This window comes from Cherax quadricarinatus, chromosome 97, assembly GCF_038502225.1.
Source record: "Cherax quadricarinatus isolate ZL_2023a chromosome 97, ASM3850222v1, whole genome shotgun sequence".
In the NCBI taxonomy this organism is placed as follows: domain Eukaryota; kingdom Metazoa; phylum Arthropoda; class Malacostraca; order Decapoda; family Parastacidae; genus Cherax; species Cherax quadricarinatus.
The window spans coordinates 4,996,616-5,011,652 of NC_091388.1; the positions used below are offsets into that span (position 1 = coordinate 4,996,616).

A 15,037-nucleotide genomic window follows, 5' to 3' on the forward strand; every position below is an offset into this window, starting at 1 on the left:
CCCGCTTCTAGACCACAAGGGGTAGGGGGTGTGGCTAGGGGGTTTGTGGAACTGTCTTAAGGGGTTTTGGTGAGATTATCTGTGGTTTTGGAGGTCGAGGTGCTGCTCCTGGTCCGGGTTCTCTAATGGGAATGTTTGGTTCACTGTCTGAAAGGTCTGTGCTCCAAGAATCAGTTTCTGATGGCACCGTGACTCGTCTGTGTGTGTGTGTGTGTGTGTGTGTGTGTGTGTGTGTGTGTGTGTGTGTGTCGTGCACCAGGGCACCGTCTCGTGCAATATTGCTCAATTTGCAATATAAGTCATTGTCTATAAGACAGAGTGACCTGCAGGTAAAAGGAAAGCATATAGACCATTATTCGCCTAATAGGTGTATTGATAGAAGGTAGTCAGTACCACAGTCATGATAGAAGGTAGTCAGTACCACAGTCATGATAGAAGGTAGTCAGTACCACAGTCATGATAGAAGGTAGTCAGTACCACAGTCATGATAGAAGGTAGTCAGTACCACAGTCATGATAGAAGGTAGTCAGTACCACAGTCATGACAGAAGGTAGTCAGTACCACAGTCATGATAGAAGGTAGTCAGTACCACAGTCATGACAGAAGGTAGTCAGTACCACAGTCATGATAGAAGGTAGTCAGTACCACAGTCATGATAGAAGGTAGTCAGTACCACAGTCATGATAGAAGGTAGTCAGTACCACAGTCATGATAGAAGGTAGTCAGTACCACAGTCATGATAGAAGGTAGTCAGTACCACAGTCATGATAGAAGGTGGTCAGTACCACAGTCATGATAGAAGGTAGTCAGTACCACAGTCATGATAGAAGGTAGTCAATACCACAGTCATGATAGAAGGTAGTCAGTACCACAGTCATGATAGAAGGTAGTCAGTACCACAGTCATGATAGAAGGTAGTCAGTACCAGCCATGATAGAAGGCAGTCAGTACCACAGTCATGATAGAAGGTAGTCAGTACCACAGTCATGATAGAAGGTAGTCAGTACCACAGTCATGATAGAAGGTAGTCAGTACCACAGTCATGATAGAAGGTAGTCAGTACCACAGTCATGATAGAAGGTAGTCAGTACCACAGTCATGATAGAAGGTAGTCAGTACCAGCCATGATAGAAGGTAGTCAGTACCACAGTCATGATAGAAGGTAGTCAGTACCACAGTCATGATAGAAGGTAGTCAGTACCACAGTGATGATAGAAGGTAGTCAGTACCACAGTCATGATAGAAGGTAGTCAGTACCACAGTCATGATAGAAGGTAGTCAGTACCACAGTCATGATAGAAGGTAGTCAGTACCACAGTCATGATAGAAGGTGGTCAGTACCACAGTCATGATAGAAGGTAGTCAGTACCACAGTCATGATAGAAGGTAGTCAGTACCACAGTCATGATAGAAGGTAGTCAGTACCACAGTCATGATAGAAGGTAGTCAGTACCACAGTCATGATAGAAGGTGGTCAGTACCACAGTCATGATAGAAGGTAGTCAGTACCACAGTCATGATAGAAGGTAGTCAATACCACAGTCATGATAGAAGGTAGTCAGTACCACAGTCATGATAGAAGGTAGTCAGTACCACAGTCATGATAGAAGGTAGTCAGTACCAGCCATGATAGAAGGCAGTCAGTACCACAGTCATGATAGAAGGTAGTCAGTACCACAGTCATGATAGAAGGTAGTCAGTACCACAGTCATGATAGAAGGTAGTCAGTACCACAGTCATGATAGAAGGTAGTCAGTACCACAGTCATGATAGAAGGTAGTCAGTACCACAGTCATGATAGAAGGTAGTCAGTACCAGCCATGATAGAAGGTAGTCAGTACCACAGTCATGATAGAAGGTAGTCAGTACCACAGTCATGATAGAAGGTAGTCAGTACCACAGTGATGATAGAAGGTAGTCAGTACCACAGTCATGATAGAAGGTAGTCAGTACCACAGTCATGATAGAAGGTAGTCAGTACCACAGTCATGATAGAAGGTAGTCAGTACCACAGTCATGATAGAAGGTGGTCAGTACCACAGTCATGATAGAAGGTAGTCAGTACCAGCCATGATAGAAGGCAGTCAGTACCACAGTCATGATAGAAGGTAGTCAGTACCACAGTCATGATAGAAGGTAGTCAGTACCACAGTCATGATAGAAGGTAGTCAGTACCACAGTCATGATAGAAGGTAGTCAGTACCAGCCATGATAGAAGGCAGTCAGTACCACAGTCATGATAGAAGGTAGTCAGTACCACAGTCATGATAGAAGGTAGTCAGTACCACAGTCATGATAGAAGGTAGTCAGTACCACAGTCATGATAGAAGGTAGTCAGTACCACAGTCATGATAGAAGGTAGTCAGTACCACAGTCATGATAGAAGGTAGTCAGTACCACAGTCATGATAGAAGGTAGTCAGTACCACAGTCATGATAGAAGGTAGTCAGTACCACAGTCATGATAGAAGGTAGTCAGTACCACAGTCATGATAGAAGGTAGTCAGTACCACAGTCATGATAGAAGGTAGTCAGTACCAGCCATGATAGAAGGCAGTCAGTACCACAGTCATGATAGAAGGTAGTCAGTACCACAGTCATGATAGAAGGTAGTCAGTACCACAGTCATGATAGAAGGTAGTCAGTACCACAGTCATGATAGAAGGTAGTCAGTACCACAGTCATGATAGAAGGTAGTCAGTACCACAGTCATGATAGAAGGTAGTCAGTACCACAGTCATGATAGAAGGTAGTCAGTACCACAGTCATGATAGAAGGTAGTCAGTACCACAGTCATGATAGAAGGTAGTCAGTACCACAGTCATGATAGAAGGTAGTCAGTACCACAGTCATGATAGAAGGTAGTCAGTACCACAGTCATGATAGAAGGTAGTCAGTACCACAGTCATGATAGAAGGTAGTCAGTACCACAGTCATGATAGAAGGTAGTCAGTACCACAGTCATGATAGAAGGTAGTCAGTACCACAGTCATGATAGAAGGTAGTCAGTACCACAGTCATGATAGAAGGTAGTCAGTACCACAGTCATGATAGAAGGTAGTCAGTACCACAGTCATGATAGAAGGTAGTCAGTAACACAGTCATGATAGAAGGTAGTCAGTACCACAGTCATGATAGAAGGTAGTCAGTACCATAGTCATGATAGAAGGCAGTCAGTACCACAGTCATGATAGAAGGTAGTCAGTACCACAGTCATGATAGAAGGTAGTCAGTACCACAACACAAAAGAAGGGGGTCAGTCCCTGAAAGTACAATATCATCTACAAATATTCCTACAATGAGAGGGTATATACAGGTATATATTCATCACACCTGGGGATATATACCAGAAGATCATTCACCTTATTATCTACACCTGTCAGTCTCACATAGGCTCTCAGCTGTCGCTAATTGAGTGGAAATTGCACACCTGCTAACAGCTGTCAGTGTATATACTCTAAGATATGCACCCCTCAGAACATATACACTGAGATATACACCTCTCAGTGTATATACACTGTGGCATACACCTCTCATTGTATATACACTGAGGTATATACCTCTCAGTGTATATAAACTGAGATATACATCTGTCAGTGTATATACACTGAGATATATACCTCTCAGTGTATATATACTGAGATATACACCTGTCAGTGTATATACACTGTGACATACATCTCTCAGTGTATATATACTGAGATATACACCTCTCAGTGTATATATACTGAGATATACACCTCTCAGTGTATATATACTGAGATATACGCCTCTCAGTGTGTATGCACTGAGATATACACCTCTCAGTGTATATATACTGAGATATACGCCTCTCAGTGTGTATGCACTGAGATATACACCTCTCAGTGTATATATACTGAGATATACACCTCTCAGTGTATATACACTCAGATATACACCTGTGAGTATACATACACTGACATACAGGGTTGACCATACTTGCAGTATACAGAGAACGTCATACACATTGGATACACAGAAAACGGTAGAGAATTGTGTATATCCTGGTATAACTGTTCTACTGAGGAGAATATACCATCTATTCTTAAGAGTATGTTCAATATTCACGGAATATACACAGTGAGTATGCACACTGAGTGTCTATATTGATGAATAAGACACATGTACAACACCTGGGTGTCTATATTGATGAATAAGACACATGTACAACACCTAGGTGTCTTTATTGATGAATAAGACACATGTACAACACCTGGGTGTCTTTATTGATGAATAAGACACATGTACAACACCTGGGTGTCTTTATTGATGAATAAGACACATGTACAACACCTAGGTGTCTTTATTGATGAATAAGACACATGTACAACACCTGGGTGTCTTTATTGATGAATAAGACACATGTACAACACCTAGGTGTCTTTATTGATGAATAAGACACATGTACAACACCTGGGTGTCTATATTGATGAATAAGACACATGTACAACACCTAGGTGTCTTTATTGATGAATAAGACACATGTACAACACCTGGGTGTCTTTATTGATGAATAAGACACATGTACAACACCTAGGTGTCTTTATTGATGAATAAGACACATGTACAACACCTAGGTGTCTTTATTGATGAATAAGACACATGTACAACACCTGGGTGTCTTTATTGATGAATAAGACACATGTACAACACCTAGGTGTCTTTATTGATGAATAAGACACATGTACAACACCTGGGTGTCTTTATTGATGAATAAGACACATGTACAACACCTGGGTGTCTTTATTGATGAATAAGACACATGTACAACACCTGGGTGTCTTTATTGATGAATAAGACACATGTACAACACCTGGGTGTCTTTATTGATGAATAAGACACATGTACAACACCTGGGTGTCTTTATTGATGAATAAGACACATGTACAACACCTAGGTGTCTTTATTGATGAATAAGACACATGTACAACACCTAGGTGACTTTATTGATGAAAAAGACACATGTACAACACCTGGGTTCATCAGTCTTGTTCAGTTGACTATAGCTGAACAGGACGGATGAACATGTGAACTTCAGTCTGAGGGACTGATTCCCTAATCTACCACCATTCTCCCATGTAATGGGCTGTAGACACCCTATATAAACCTGCCCAAATGTTCCACAGGTGTGTTATTCCTGTATGACTCAAGAGACAGGTGGTGCAGTTGTTAACACACTGGACCACCTGCTCTCTGGCCCAAGGTTCGATCCCCTGATTTGTTTCTGTGAGAGCTACTAGACTGACATTGTTTGGCACTGAAGGGGAGTTTTCTCTGTGGTTTTGAGATAGACCTGCCTGGTATGGGCTCATAAAACTACTGTTGTGTTTGTTGTGTGTGTGTACTCACCTAGTTATGGTTGCAGGGGTTTGGTCATAGCTCCTGATCCAGCCTCTTCACTGGTCGCTATTAGGTCACTCTTTCTGCTCCATGAGCTTTATCATACCTCTTCTTAAAGCTACGTATGGATCCTGCCTCCACTACATCGCTTCCCAGACTATTCCACTTCCTAACAACTCTGTGACTGAGGAAATACTTCCTAACATCCCTGTGATTCATCTATGTCTTCAACTTCCAACTGTGTCCCCTTGTTACTGTGTCCCATCTCTGGAACATCCTGTCTCTGTCCACATCGTCAATTCCTCTCAGTATTTTATATGTCGTTATCATATCCTCCCTACCTCTCCTGTCCTCCAGTGCCGTCAGGTCGATTTGCCTTAACCTCTCTCAGTCTTATTGCAAACATCTGCACTTTCTCTAGTTTCTTTACGTGCTTGGCTAGGTGTGGGTTCCAAACTGGTGCCGCATACTCCAATATGGGCCTAACGTACACGGTGTACAGGGTCCTGAATGATTCCTTATTAAGATGTCGGAATGCTGTTCTGAGGTTTGCTAGGGGCCCATATGCTGCAGCAGTTATTTGGTTGATGTGCGCTTCAGGAGATGTGCCTGGTGTTATACTCACCCCAAGATCTTTTTCCTTGAGTGAGGTTTGTAGTCTTTGGCCCCCTAGACTGTACTCCGTCTGCGGTCTTCTCTGCCCTTCCCCAATCTTCATGACTTTGCACTTGGTGGGACTGAACTCCAGGAGCCAATTGCTGGACCAGGTCTGCAGCCTGTCCAGATCCCTTTGTAGTTCTGCCTGGTCCTCGTCCGACTGAATTCTTCTCATCAACTTCACATCATCTGCAAACAGAGACACCTCGGAGTCTATTCCTTCCGTCATGTCGTTCACAAATACCAGAAACAGCACTGGTCCTAGGACTGATCCTTGTGGGACCCTGCTCGTCACAGGCGCCCACTCTGACACCTCGCCACGTACCATGACTCGCTGCTGTCTTCCTGAAAGGTATTCCCTGATCCATTGTGAGTGTGTGTGTGTGTGTGTGTGTGTGTGTGTGTGTGTGTGTGTGTGTGTGTGTGTGTGTCTTCAATATCACCTAACTGTTCCATGATCCACATTCCTTCACTTTCACTCAGCAGAGTGCAAGGTAACTCCACGAATATATATATATATATATATATATATATATATATATATATATATATATATATATATATATATATATATATATATATATATATATATATGTATATATATATATAACATTGCTAGGCAAGCAATTATCTTGCTAGGTACACCAGTGCCTTGCTAGGTACTCCATTACCTTTCTAGGTGCTCTAGTGCCTTGCTAGGTGCTCCATTACCTTTCTAGGTGCTCTAGTGCCTTGCTAGGTACTCCATTACCCTGCTAGATACGTTATTACTTTGCTAGGTACTACACTGCCTTGCTAGGTACTCTAGTGCCTTGCTAGGTATTCCATTACCTTGCTATGTACTCTAGTGCCTTGCTAGGTACTCCACTACCTTTCTAGGTGCTCTAGTGCCTTGCTAGGTACTCCATTGCCTTACTAGATACGTTATTACTTTGTTAGTTATTACACTGTTTGCTAGGTACACCAGTACCTTGCTAGGTACACCAGTACCTTGTTAGATACTCCAGTGCCTTGTTAGGTACACCAGTACCTTGCTAGGTACACCAGTACCTTGCTAGGTACTCCAGTGCCTTGCTAGGTGCTCCAGTGCCTTGCTATGTACACCAGTACCTTGCTAGGTACTCCAGTGCCTTGCTAGGTGCTCCAGTGCCTTGCTAGGTACACCAGTACCTTCCTAGGTACTTCAGTACCTTGCTAGGTACTCCAGTGCCTCGCTAGGTACACCAGTACCTTGCTAGGTACTCTAGTACCTTGCTAGGTACTCCAGTACCTTGCTAGGTACATCAGTACCTTGCTAGGTACACCAGTATCTTGCTAGGTACACCAGTACCTTGCTAGGTACACCAGTACCTTGCTAGGTACTCCAGTGCCTTGCTAGGTGCTCCAGTGCCTTGCTAGGTACACCAGTATCTTGCTAGGTACACCAGTACCTTGCTAGGTACACCAGTACCTTGCTAGGTACACCAGCACCTTGCTAGGTACATCAGTATCTTGCTAGGTACTCCAGTGCCTTGCTAGGTGCTCCAGTGCCTTGTTAGGTACACCAGTACCTTGCTAGGTACACCAGTACCTTGCTAGGTACACCAGTACCTTGCTAGGTACTCCAGTGCCTTGCTAGACACTCCAGTATCATTCTAGACACTCCAGTATCATCATAGACACTTCAGTATAATCCTAGACACTCCTGCATCATCCTCGACACCACAGTATCATCCTAGACGCTCCAGTATCATCCTAGACACTCCAGTATCATCCTCGACACCACAGTATCATCCTAGACACTCCAATATCATCCTAGACACTCCAGTATCATCCTCGACACCACAGTATCATCCTAGACACTCCAGTATCATTCTAGATACTCCAGTATCATCCTAGACACTCCAGTATCATCCTAGACACTCCAATATCATCCTAGACACTCCAGTATAATCCTAGACACTCCTGCATCATCCTCGACACCACAGTATCATCCTAGACGCTCCAATATCATCCTAGGCACTCCAGTATCATCTTAGACACTCCAGTATCATCCTAGACACTCCAGTATCATCCTAGACACTCCAGTATCATCCTAGACACTCCAGTATCATCTTAGACACTCCAGTGTCATCCTAGACACTCCAGTATCATCCCAGACACTCCAGTGTCATCCTAGACACTTCAATATCATCCTAAACACTCCAGTATCATTCTAGACACTCCAGTATCATCCTAGACACTCCAGTATCATCCTGAACACCACAGTATCATCCTAGACACTCCAGTATCATCCTAGACACTCCAGTATCATCCTGAACACCACAGTATCATCCCAGACACTCCAGTGTCATCCTAGACACTTCAATATCATCCTAAACACTCCAGTATCATCCTAGACACTCCAGTATCATCTTAGACACTCCAGTATCATCCTAGACACTCCAGTATAATCCTAGACACTCCAATATCACCCTCGACACTCCAGTATCATCCTAGACACTCCAGTATCATCCTTGACACTCCAGTATCATCCTAGACACTCCAGTATCATCCTAGACACTCCAGTATCATCCTAGACACTCCAGTATCATCCTTGACACTCCAGTATCATCCAAGACACTCCAGTTTTATCCTAGACACTCCAGTATCATCCTCGACACTCCAGTATCATCCTTGACACTCCAGTATCATCCTCGACACCACAGTATCATCCTAGACACTCCAGTATCATCCTAAACACTCCACTATTATCCTAGACACTCCAGTATAATCCTAGACGCTCCAGTATCATCCTAGACACTCCAGTATCATCCTAGACTCTCCAGTATCATTTTAGGCACTCCAGTATCATCCTAGACACTCCAGTATCATCCTAGACACTCCAGTATCATCCTAGACACTCCACTATCATCCTAGACTCTCCAGTATCATTTTAGGCACTCCACTATCATCCTAGACTCTCCAGTATCATTTTAGGCACTCCAGTATCATTCTTGACACTCCAGCTTCGTCCTAGACATTCCAGTATCATCCTAGACACTCCAGTATCATCCTAGACACTCCAGTATCATCCTAGACACTCCACTATCATCCTAGACACTCCAGTATCATCCTAGACACTCCAGTATCATCCTAGACACTCCAGTATCATCCTAGACACTCCAGTATCATCCTAGACACTCCACTATCATCCTAGACACTCCACTATCATCCTAGACACTCCAGTATCATCCTAGACACTCCAGTATCATCCTAGACACTCCAGTATCATCCTAGACACTGAAGTATCATCCTAGGCACTCAAGTATCATCCTAGACACCCAAGTATCATCCTAGGCACTCAAGTATCATCCTAGGCACTCCAGTATCATCCTAGGCACTCAAGTATCATCCTAGACACTCAAATATCATCCTAGGCACTCAAGTATCATCCTAGGCCCTCAAGTATCATCCTAGGCACTCAAGTATCATCCTAGACACTCAAATATCATCTTAGGCACTCAAATATCATCCTAGGCCCTCAAGTATCATCCTAGGCACTCAAGTATCATCCTAGGCACTCAAGTATCATCCTAGACACTCAAATATCATCCTAGGCACTCCAGTATCATCCTAGACACTCAAGTATCATCCTAGGCACTCAAGTATCATCCTAGGCACTCAAGTATCATCCTAGGCACTCAAGTATCATCCTAGGCACTCCAGTATCATCCTAGGCACTCAAGTATCATCCTAGGCACTCAAGTATCATCCTAGACACTCCAGTATCATCCTAGGCACTCCAGTATCATCCTAGACACTCCAGTATCATCCTAGGCACTCCAGTATCATCCTAGACACTCCAGTATCATCCTAGACACTCCAGTATCATCCTAGGTACTCCAGTATCATCCTAGACACTCCAGTATCTTCCTAGGCACTCCAGTATCATCCTAGGCACTCAAGTATCATCCTAGGCACTCCAGTATCATCCTAGGCACTCAAGTATCATCCTAGACACTCAAATATCATCCTAGGCACTCAAGTATCATCCTAGGCCCTCATGTATCATCATAGGCACTCAAGTATCATCCTAGACACTCAAATATCATCTTAGGCACTCAAATATCATCCTAGGCCATCAAGTATCATCCTAGGCACTCAAGTATCATCCTAGGCACTCAAGTATCATCCTAGACACTCAAATATCATCCTAGGCACTCCAGTATCATCCTAGACACTCAAGTATCATCCTAGGCACTCAAGTATCATCCTAGGCACCCAAGTATCATCCTAGGCACTCAAGTATCATCCTAGGCACTCCAGTATCATCCTAGGCATTCAAGATCATCCTAGGCACTCAAGTATCATCCTAGACACTCCAGTATCATCCTAGGCACTCCAGTATCATCCTAGACACTCCAGTATCATCCTAGGCACTCCAGTATCATCCTAGACACTCCAGTATCATCCTAGACACTCCAGTATCATCCTAGGTACTCCAGTATCATCCTAGACACTCCAGTATCTTCCTAGGCACTCCAGTATCATCCTAGGCACTCCAGTATCATCCTAGGCACTCCAGTATCATCCTAGGCACTCCAGTATCATCCTAGACACTCCAGTATCATCCTAGGCACTCCAGTATCATCCTAGGCACTCCAGTATCATCCTAGACACTCCAGTATCATCCTAGGCACTCCAGTATCATCCTAGACACTCCAGTATCATCCTAGACACTCCAGTATCATCCTAGGTACTCCAGTATCATCCTAGACACTCCAGTATCTTCCTAGGCACTCCAGTATCATCCTAGGCACTCCAGTATCATCCTAGGCACTCCAGTATCATCCTAGACAATCCAGTATCATCCTAGGCACTCCAGTATCATCCTAGACACTCCAGTATCTTCCTAGGCACTCCAGTATCATCCTAGGCACTCCAGTATCATCCTAGGCACTCCAGTATCATCCTAGACAATCCAGTATCATCCTAGGCACTCCAGTATCATCCTAGGCACTCCAGTATCATCCTAGGCACTCCAGTATCATCCTAGGCACTCCAGTATCATCTTAGGCACTCCAGTATCATCCTAGGCACTCCAGTATCATCCTAGGCACTCCAGTATCATCCTAGACACTCCAGTATCATCCTAGACACTCCAGTATCATCCTAGGCACTCCAGTATCATCCTAGACACTCCAGTATCATCCTAGACACTCCAGTATCATCCTAGGCACTCCAGTATCATCCTAGGCACTCCAGTATCATCCTAGACACTCCAGTATCTTCCTAGGCACTCCAGTATCATCCTAGGCACTCCAGTATCATCCTAGGCACTCCAGTATCATCCTAGACAATCCAGTATCATCCTAGGCACTCCAGTATCATCCTAGGCACTCCAGTATCATCCTAGGCACTCCAGTATCATCCTAGGCACTCCAGTATCATCCTAGGCACTCCAGTATCATCCTAGACACTCCAGTATCATCCTAGACACTCCAGTATCATCCTAGGTACTCCAGTATCATCCTAGACACTCCAGTATCTTCCTAGGCACTCCAGTATCATCCTAGGCACTCCAGTATCATCCTAGGCACTCCAGTATCATCCTAGACAATCCAGTATCATCCTAGGCACTCAAGTATCATCCTAGGCACTCCAGTATCATCCTAGGCATTCAAGTATCATCCTAGGCACTCAAGTATCATCCTAGACACTCCAGTATCATCCTAGGCACTCCAGTATCATCCTAGACACTCCAGTATCATCCTAGGCACTCCAGTATCATCCTAGACACTCCAGTATCATCCTAGACACTCCAGTATCATCCTAGGTACTCCAGTATCATCCTAGACACTCCAGTATCTTCCTAGGCACTCCAATATCATCCTAGGCACTCCAGTATCATCCTAGGCACTCCAGTATCATCCTAGGCACTCCAGTATCATCCTAGACACTCCAGTATCATCCTAGGCACTCCAGTATCATCCTAGGCACTCCAGTATCATCCTAGACACTCCAATATCATCCTAGGCACTCCAGTATCATCCTAGACACTCCAGTATCATCCTAGACACTCCAGTATCATCCTAGGTACTCCAGTATCATCCTAGACACTCCAGTATCTTCCTAGGCACTCCAGTATCATCCTAGGCACTCCAGTATCATCCTAGGCACTCCAGTATCATCCTAGACAATCCAGTATCATCCTAGGCACTCCAGTATCATCCTAGGCACTCCAGTATCATCCTAGGCACTCCAGTATCATCCTAGGCACTCCAGTATCATCCTAGGCACTCCAGTATCATCCTAGGCACTCCAGTATCATCCTAGGCACTCCAGTATCATCCTAGACACTCCAGTATCATCCTAGGCACTCCAGTATCATCCTAGACACTCCAGTATCATCCTAGACACTCCAGTATCATCCTAGGCACTCCAGTATCATCCTAGGCACTCCAGTATCATCCTAGGCACAGCTAGGAGATATCTCAAGGATAGTAATTAAACTACATTATCGTCTATATATATATTTTTTTTAATTTCTCGGCACGGGGGGGAGGATGTATAGACGTGCTGGTATAAATATAACAAAAGTCAAAGAATTTTCCAAAAAAAATGATGGAGATTGCCAAAAAAATGAAAATAGATAGGCCTAGGAACAGTGGCAAAGGAAGGATAGAAGTGGTAAACAACTTGGGATTGGATGCTATATAGTGGGATTGGACACTTTATAGTGGGATTGGATAGTTTTTAATGGGGTTCAACACTTTATAGGGGTTTTTTATACTTTATAGTGTAACTGGAGTCTATATAGTGGGATTGAATAGTGGAGATTGGCTTCTGTACAGAGTGGGATTCAGGACCCTACAATGGGATTGGACACTATATGATGGGACGAACAGTCTGAAGTGGGATTGGACTATATAGTGAGAATGAACACCATGAAGTAGGATTAAACTCCTTGAAGTGGGATTAAACCCCTAAAGTAGAACTGAACCCTATACAGTAGGACTGAACACCATAAAGTGGGTTTGAACACCATTAAGTAGGATTAAACTCCTTAAAGTGGGATTGAACCCCATAAACTAGAATTGAACCCTATACAGTAGGATTGAACACCATAAAGTGGAATTAAACACCATAAAGTAGGATTGTACACTATACAGTAGGATTTAACACTATACAGTAGGATTGGATAGCCCATCCAATTTACTAAACAATTATTTTGGACTTCCTTACAGACTAGAGTCGAAAAAAAATCGTATTCTCAAAAAAATCTGCCCAAATACACTAAATACATTGTTTATATGATATACATTTGACCTTCAAGATGGCGCTCACAGAGGTCATGTCAACAAGATTTGTGGATTTTTAGTCACGTCGAAAAAGGAATTTTGCGGGCCATTTCGAGCTGCCTTTTTCACTTAGATTAGTCCGCCAGCCTTTGCACTCCTGACGTCCTCAGCTGGGTAGTAATTCTCACTGGAAATACACAGGAAAATTTTTCAAAATATACACATCCATACGATGTACACAGATATTATGTATCTATATACACTATACACACAGCAAAAGCGAACCACAGGGGTCCTACAAGGCAAGAGTACCACAGGGTACCTACCAGCCAGGCACATTCTCAGGGGCATCGCAGAGGAGGTTGACATCATTGAAGACAGTGCCCTTGGGGCATCCTACCTCCCTAGGATGGATACCATCCTCACAGACATAGAAGAAACGACAGTCGTTAGGATTGACGTAGCGGGCGTGGTCCAGCTCCTGCCCATTAGTATGAAGCTGGGTATTGTTAGGGCAGGAGAACCCGTCGGCCAGAACCTCTGGAAATGTATAGATATATACCTTAGGAAACAGACTTCTAGCTGACAAAATGTATAGATTTATACCTTAGAAAACAGACTTCTAGCTGACAAAATATATAAATTTATAGCTTAGAAATCAGACATCTAGCTGTCAAAATATATAGATTTATAGCTGACGAAATGGCTAGTCACTTAGCTTAGATGTATAGCTTAGAAAACAGACTTCTACTTGACAAAATATATAGATTTATAGCTGACAAAATGGATTTATAGCTGACAAAATGGATTTATAGCTGGCTAAATATATAGATTTACAATTTTTGACTTCCACAGTCTTTTTGGCTTCTGCAATTTAAAAGAAACTTGATTTCAGTGACTCCTGATACATTTATAGGAGCTCTCGGGAGCCTCGAAGTCAAAGAGTTGAAAAGAAGCGAAGTCAAGGAATCCAAATGTTATTAAGACAGATATTGAGACGTGAGTCATAGCGCTGGTGTTGACTCTGACACTCTCACCACTACTAGCTGCATTCCTAGTAGTAGTAGCACTGATATTACTACAACAACTACTACTATTATTGCTGCTGCTGCTATCACCACTATTAGTACTATCCATGTCATTACTACTACTGCCAGTAGTACTGCAACTACCACTACTGCTATCAAAGTCTTCGACACTCATTCAGACGGACATTGAACACACACTAAAGCACCTGTCGCCAAACACACGTCCCAACACCCGCTGTCTTACCTGGTACAAAGCCACAGCCAGACCGAACACCAGTGTGTGACCACTGACAGACACCTGTGAACTCGTCGAAGACCAAGCCAGTAGCACATTTTCGAAGGACAGCCAAGCCGTTCGTGCATTCGTAATAGGACTCACAGTTCTTGGGATTCTCGTGTTCGAAGTAGCCGTTCTGGCGAGGACACTCAATACCTGATGGCTGAGGCGTCTCTGTGGGGGAATAACTTGTTCAGGAACAATGTTTCTCATTGTTCCATGGATGGGACAGTTTACAACTTACACACTAACATGAATATAGAGGATTAACCTTGAGTATAGAGGATTAACCTTGAATATAGAGGATTAACCTTGAATATAGAGGATTAACCTTGAATATAGAGGATTAACCTTGAATATAGAGGATTAACCTTGAATATAGAGGATTAACCTTGAATAGGATTAACCTTGAATACAGAGGATTAGCCTTGAATATAGAGGACTAACAATGAG

At 43.4% G+C, this 15,037-nt stretch overlaps 1 protein-coding gene across 1 annotated transcript in view; it reads right to left on the reverse strand.

Moving 5' to 3' along the window:
- Window positions 1–12,495: 12,495 nt before the first annotated feature.
- Window positions 12,496–15,037, reverse strand: part of obst-A (obstructor-A) — an 8,656-nt gene continuing 6,114 nt past the window's right edge. The window contains exons 3-5 of the mRNA XM_070105169.1: window positions 14,552–14,758; window positions 13,606–13,819; window positions 12,496–13,466 (exon numbers count right to left, since the gene is read on the reverse strand). Of these exons, the coding sequence (XP_069961270.1) occupies window positions 13,409–13,466; window positions 13,606–13,819; window positions 14,552–14,758 (479 nt within the window). The 3' untranslated portion in view covers window positions 12,496–13,408. The remainder of the gene's footprint in view (window positions 13,467–13,605; window positions 13,820–14,551; window positions 14,759–15,037) is intronic.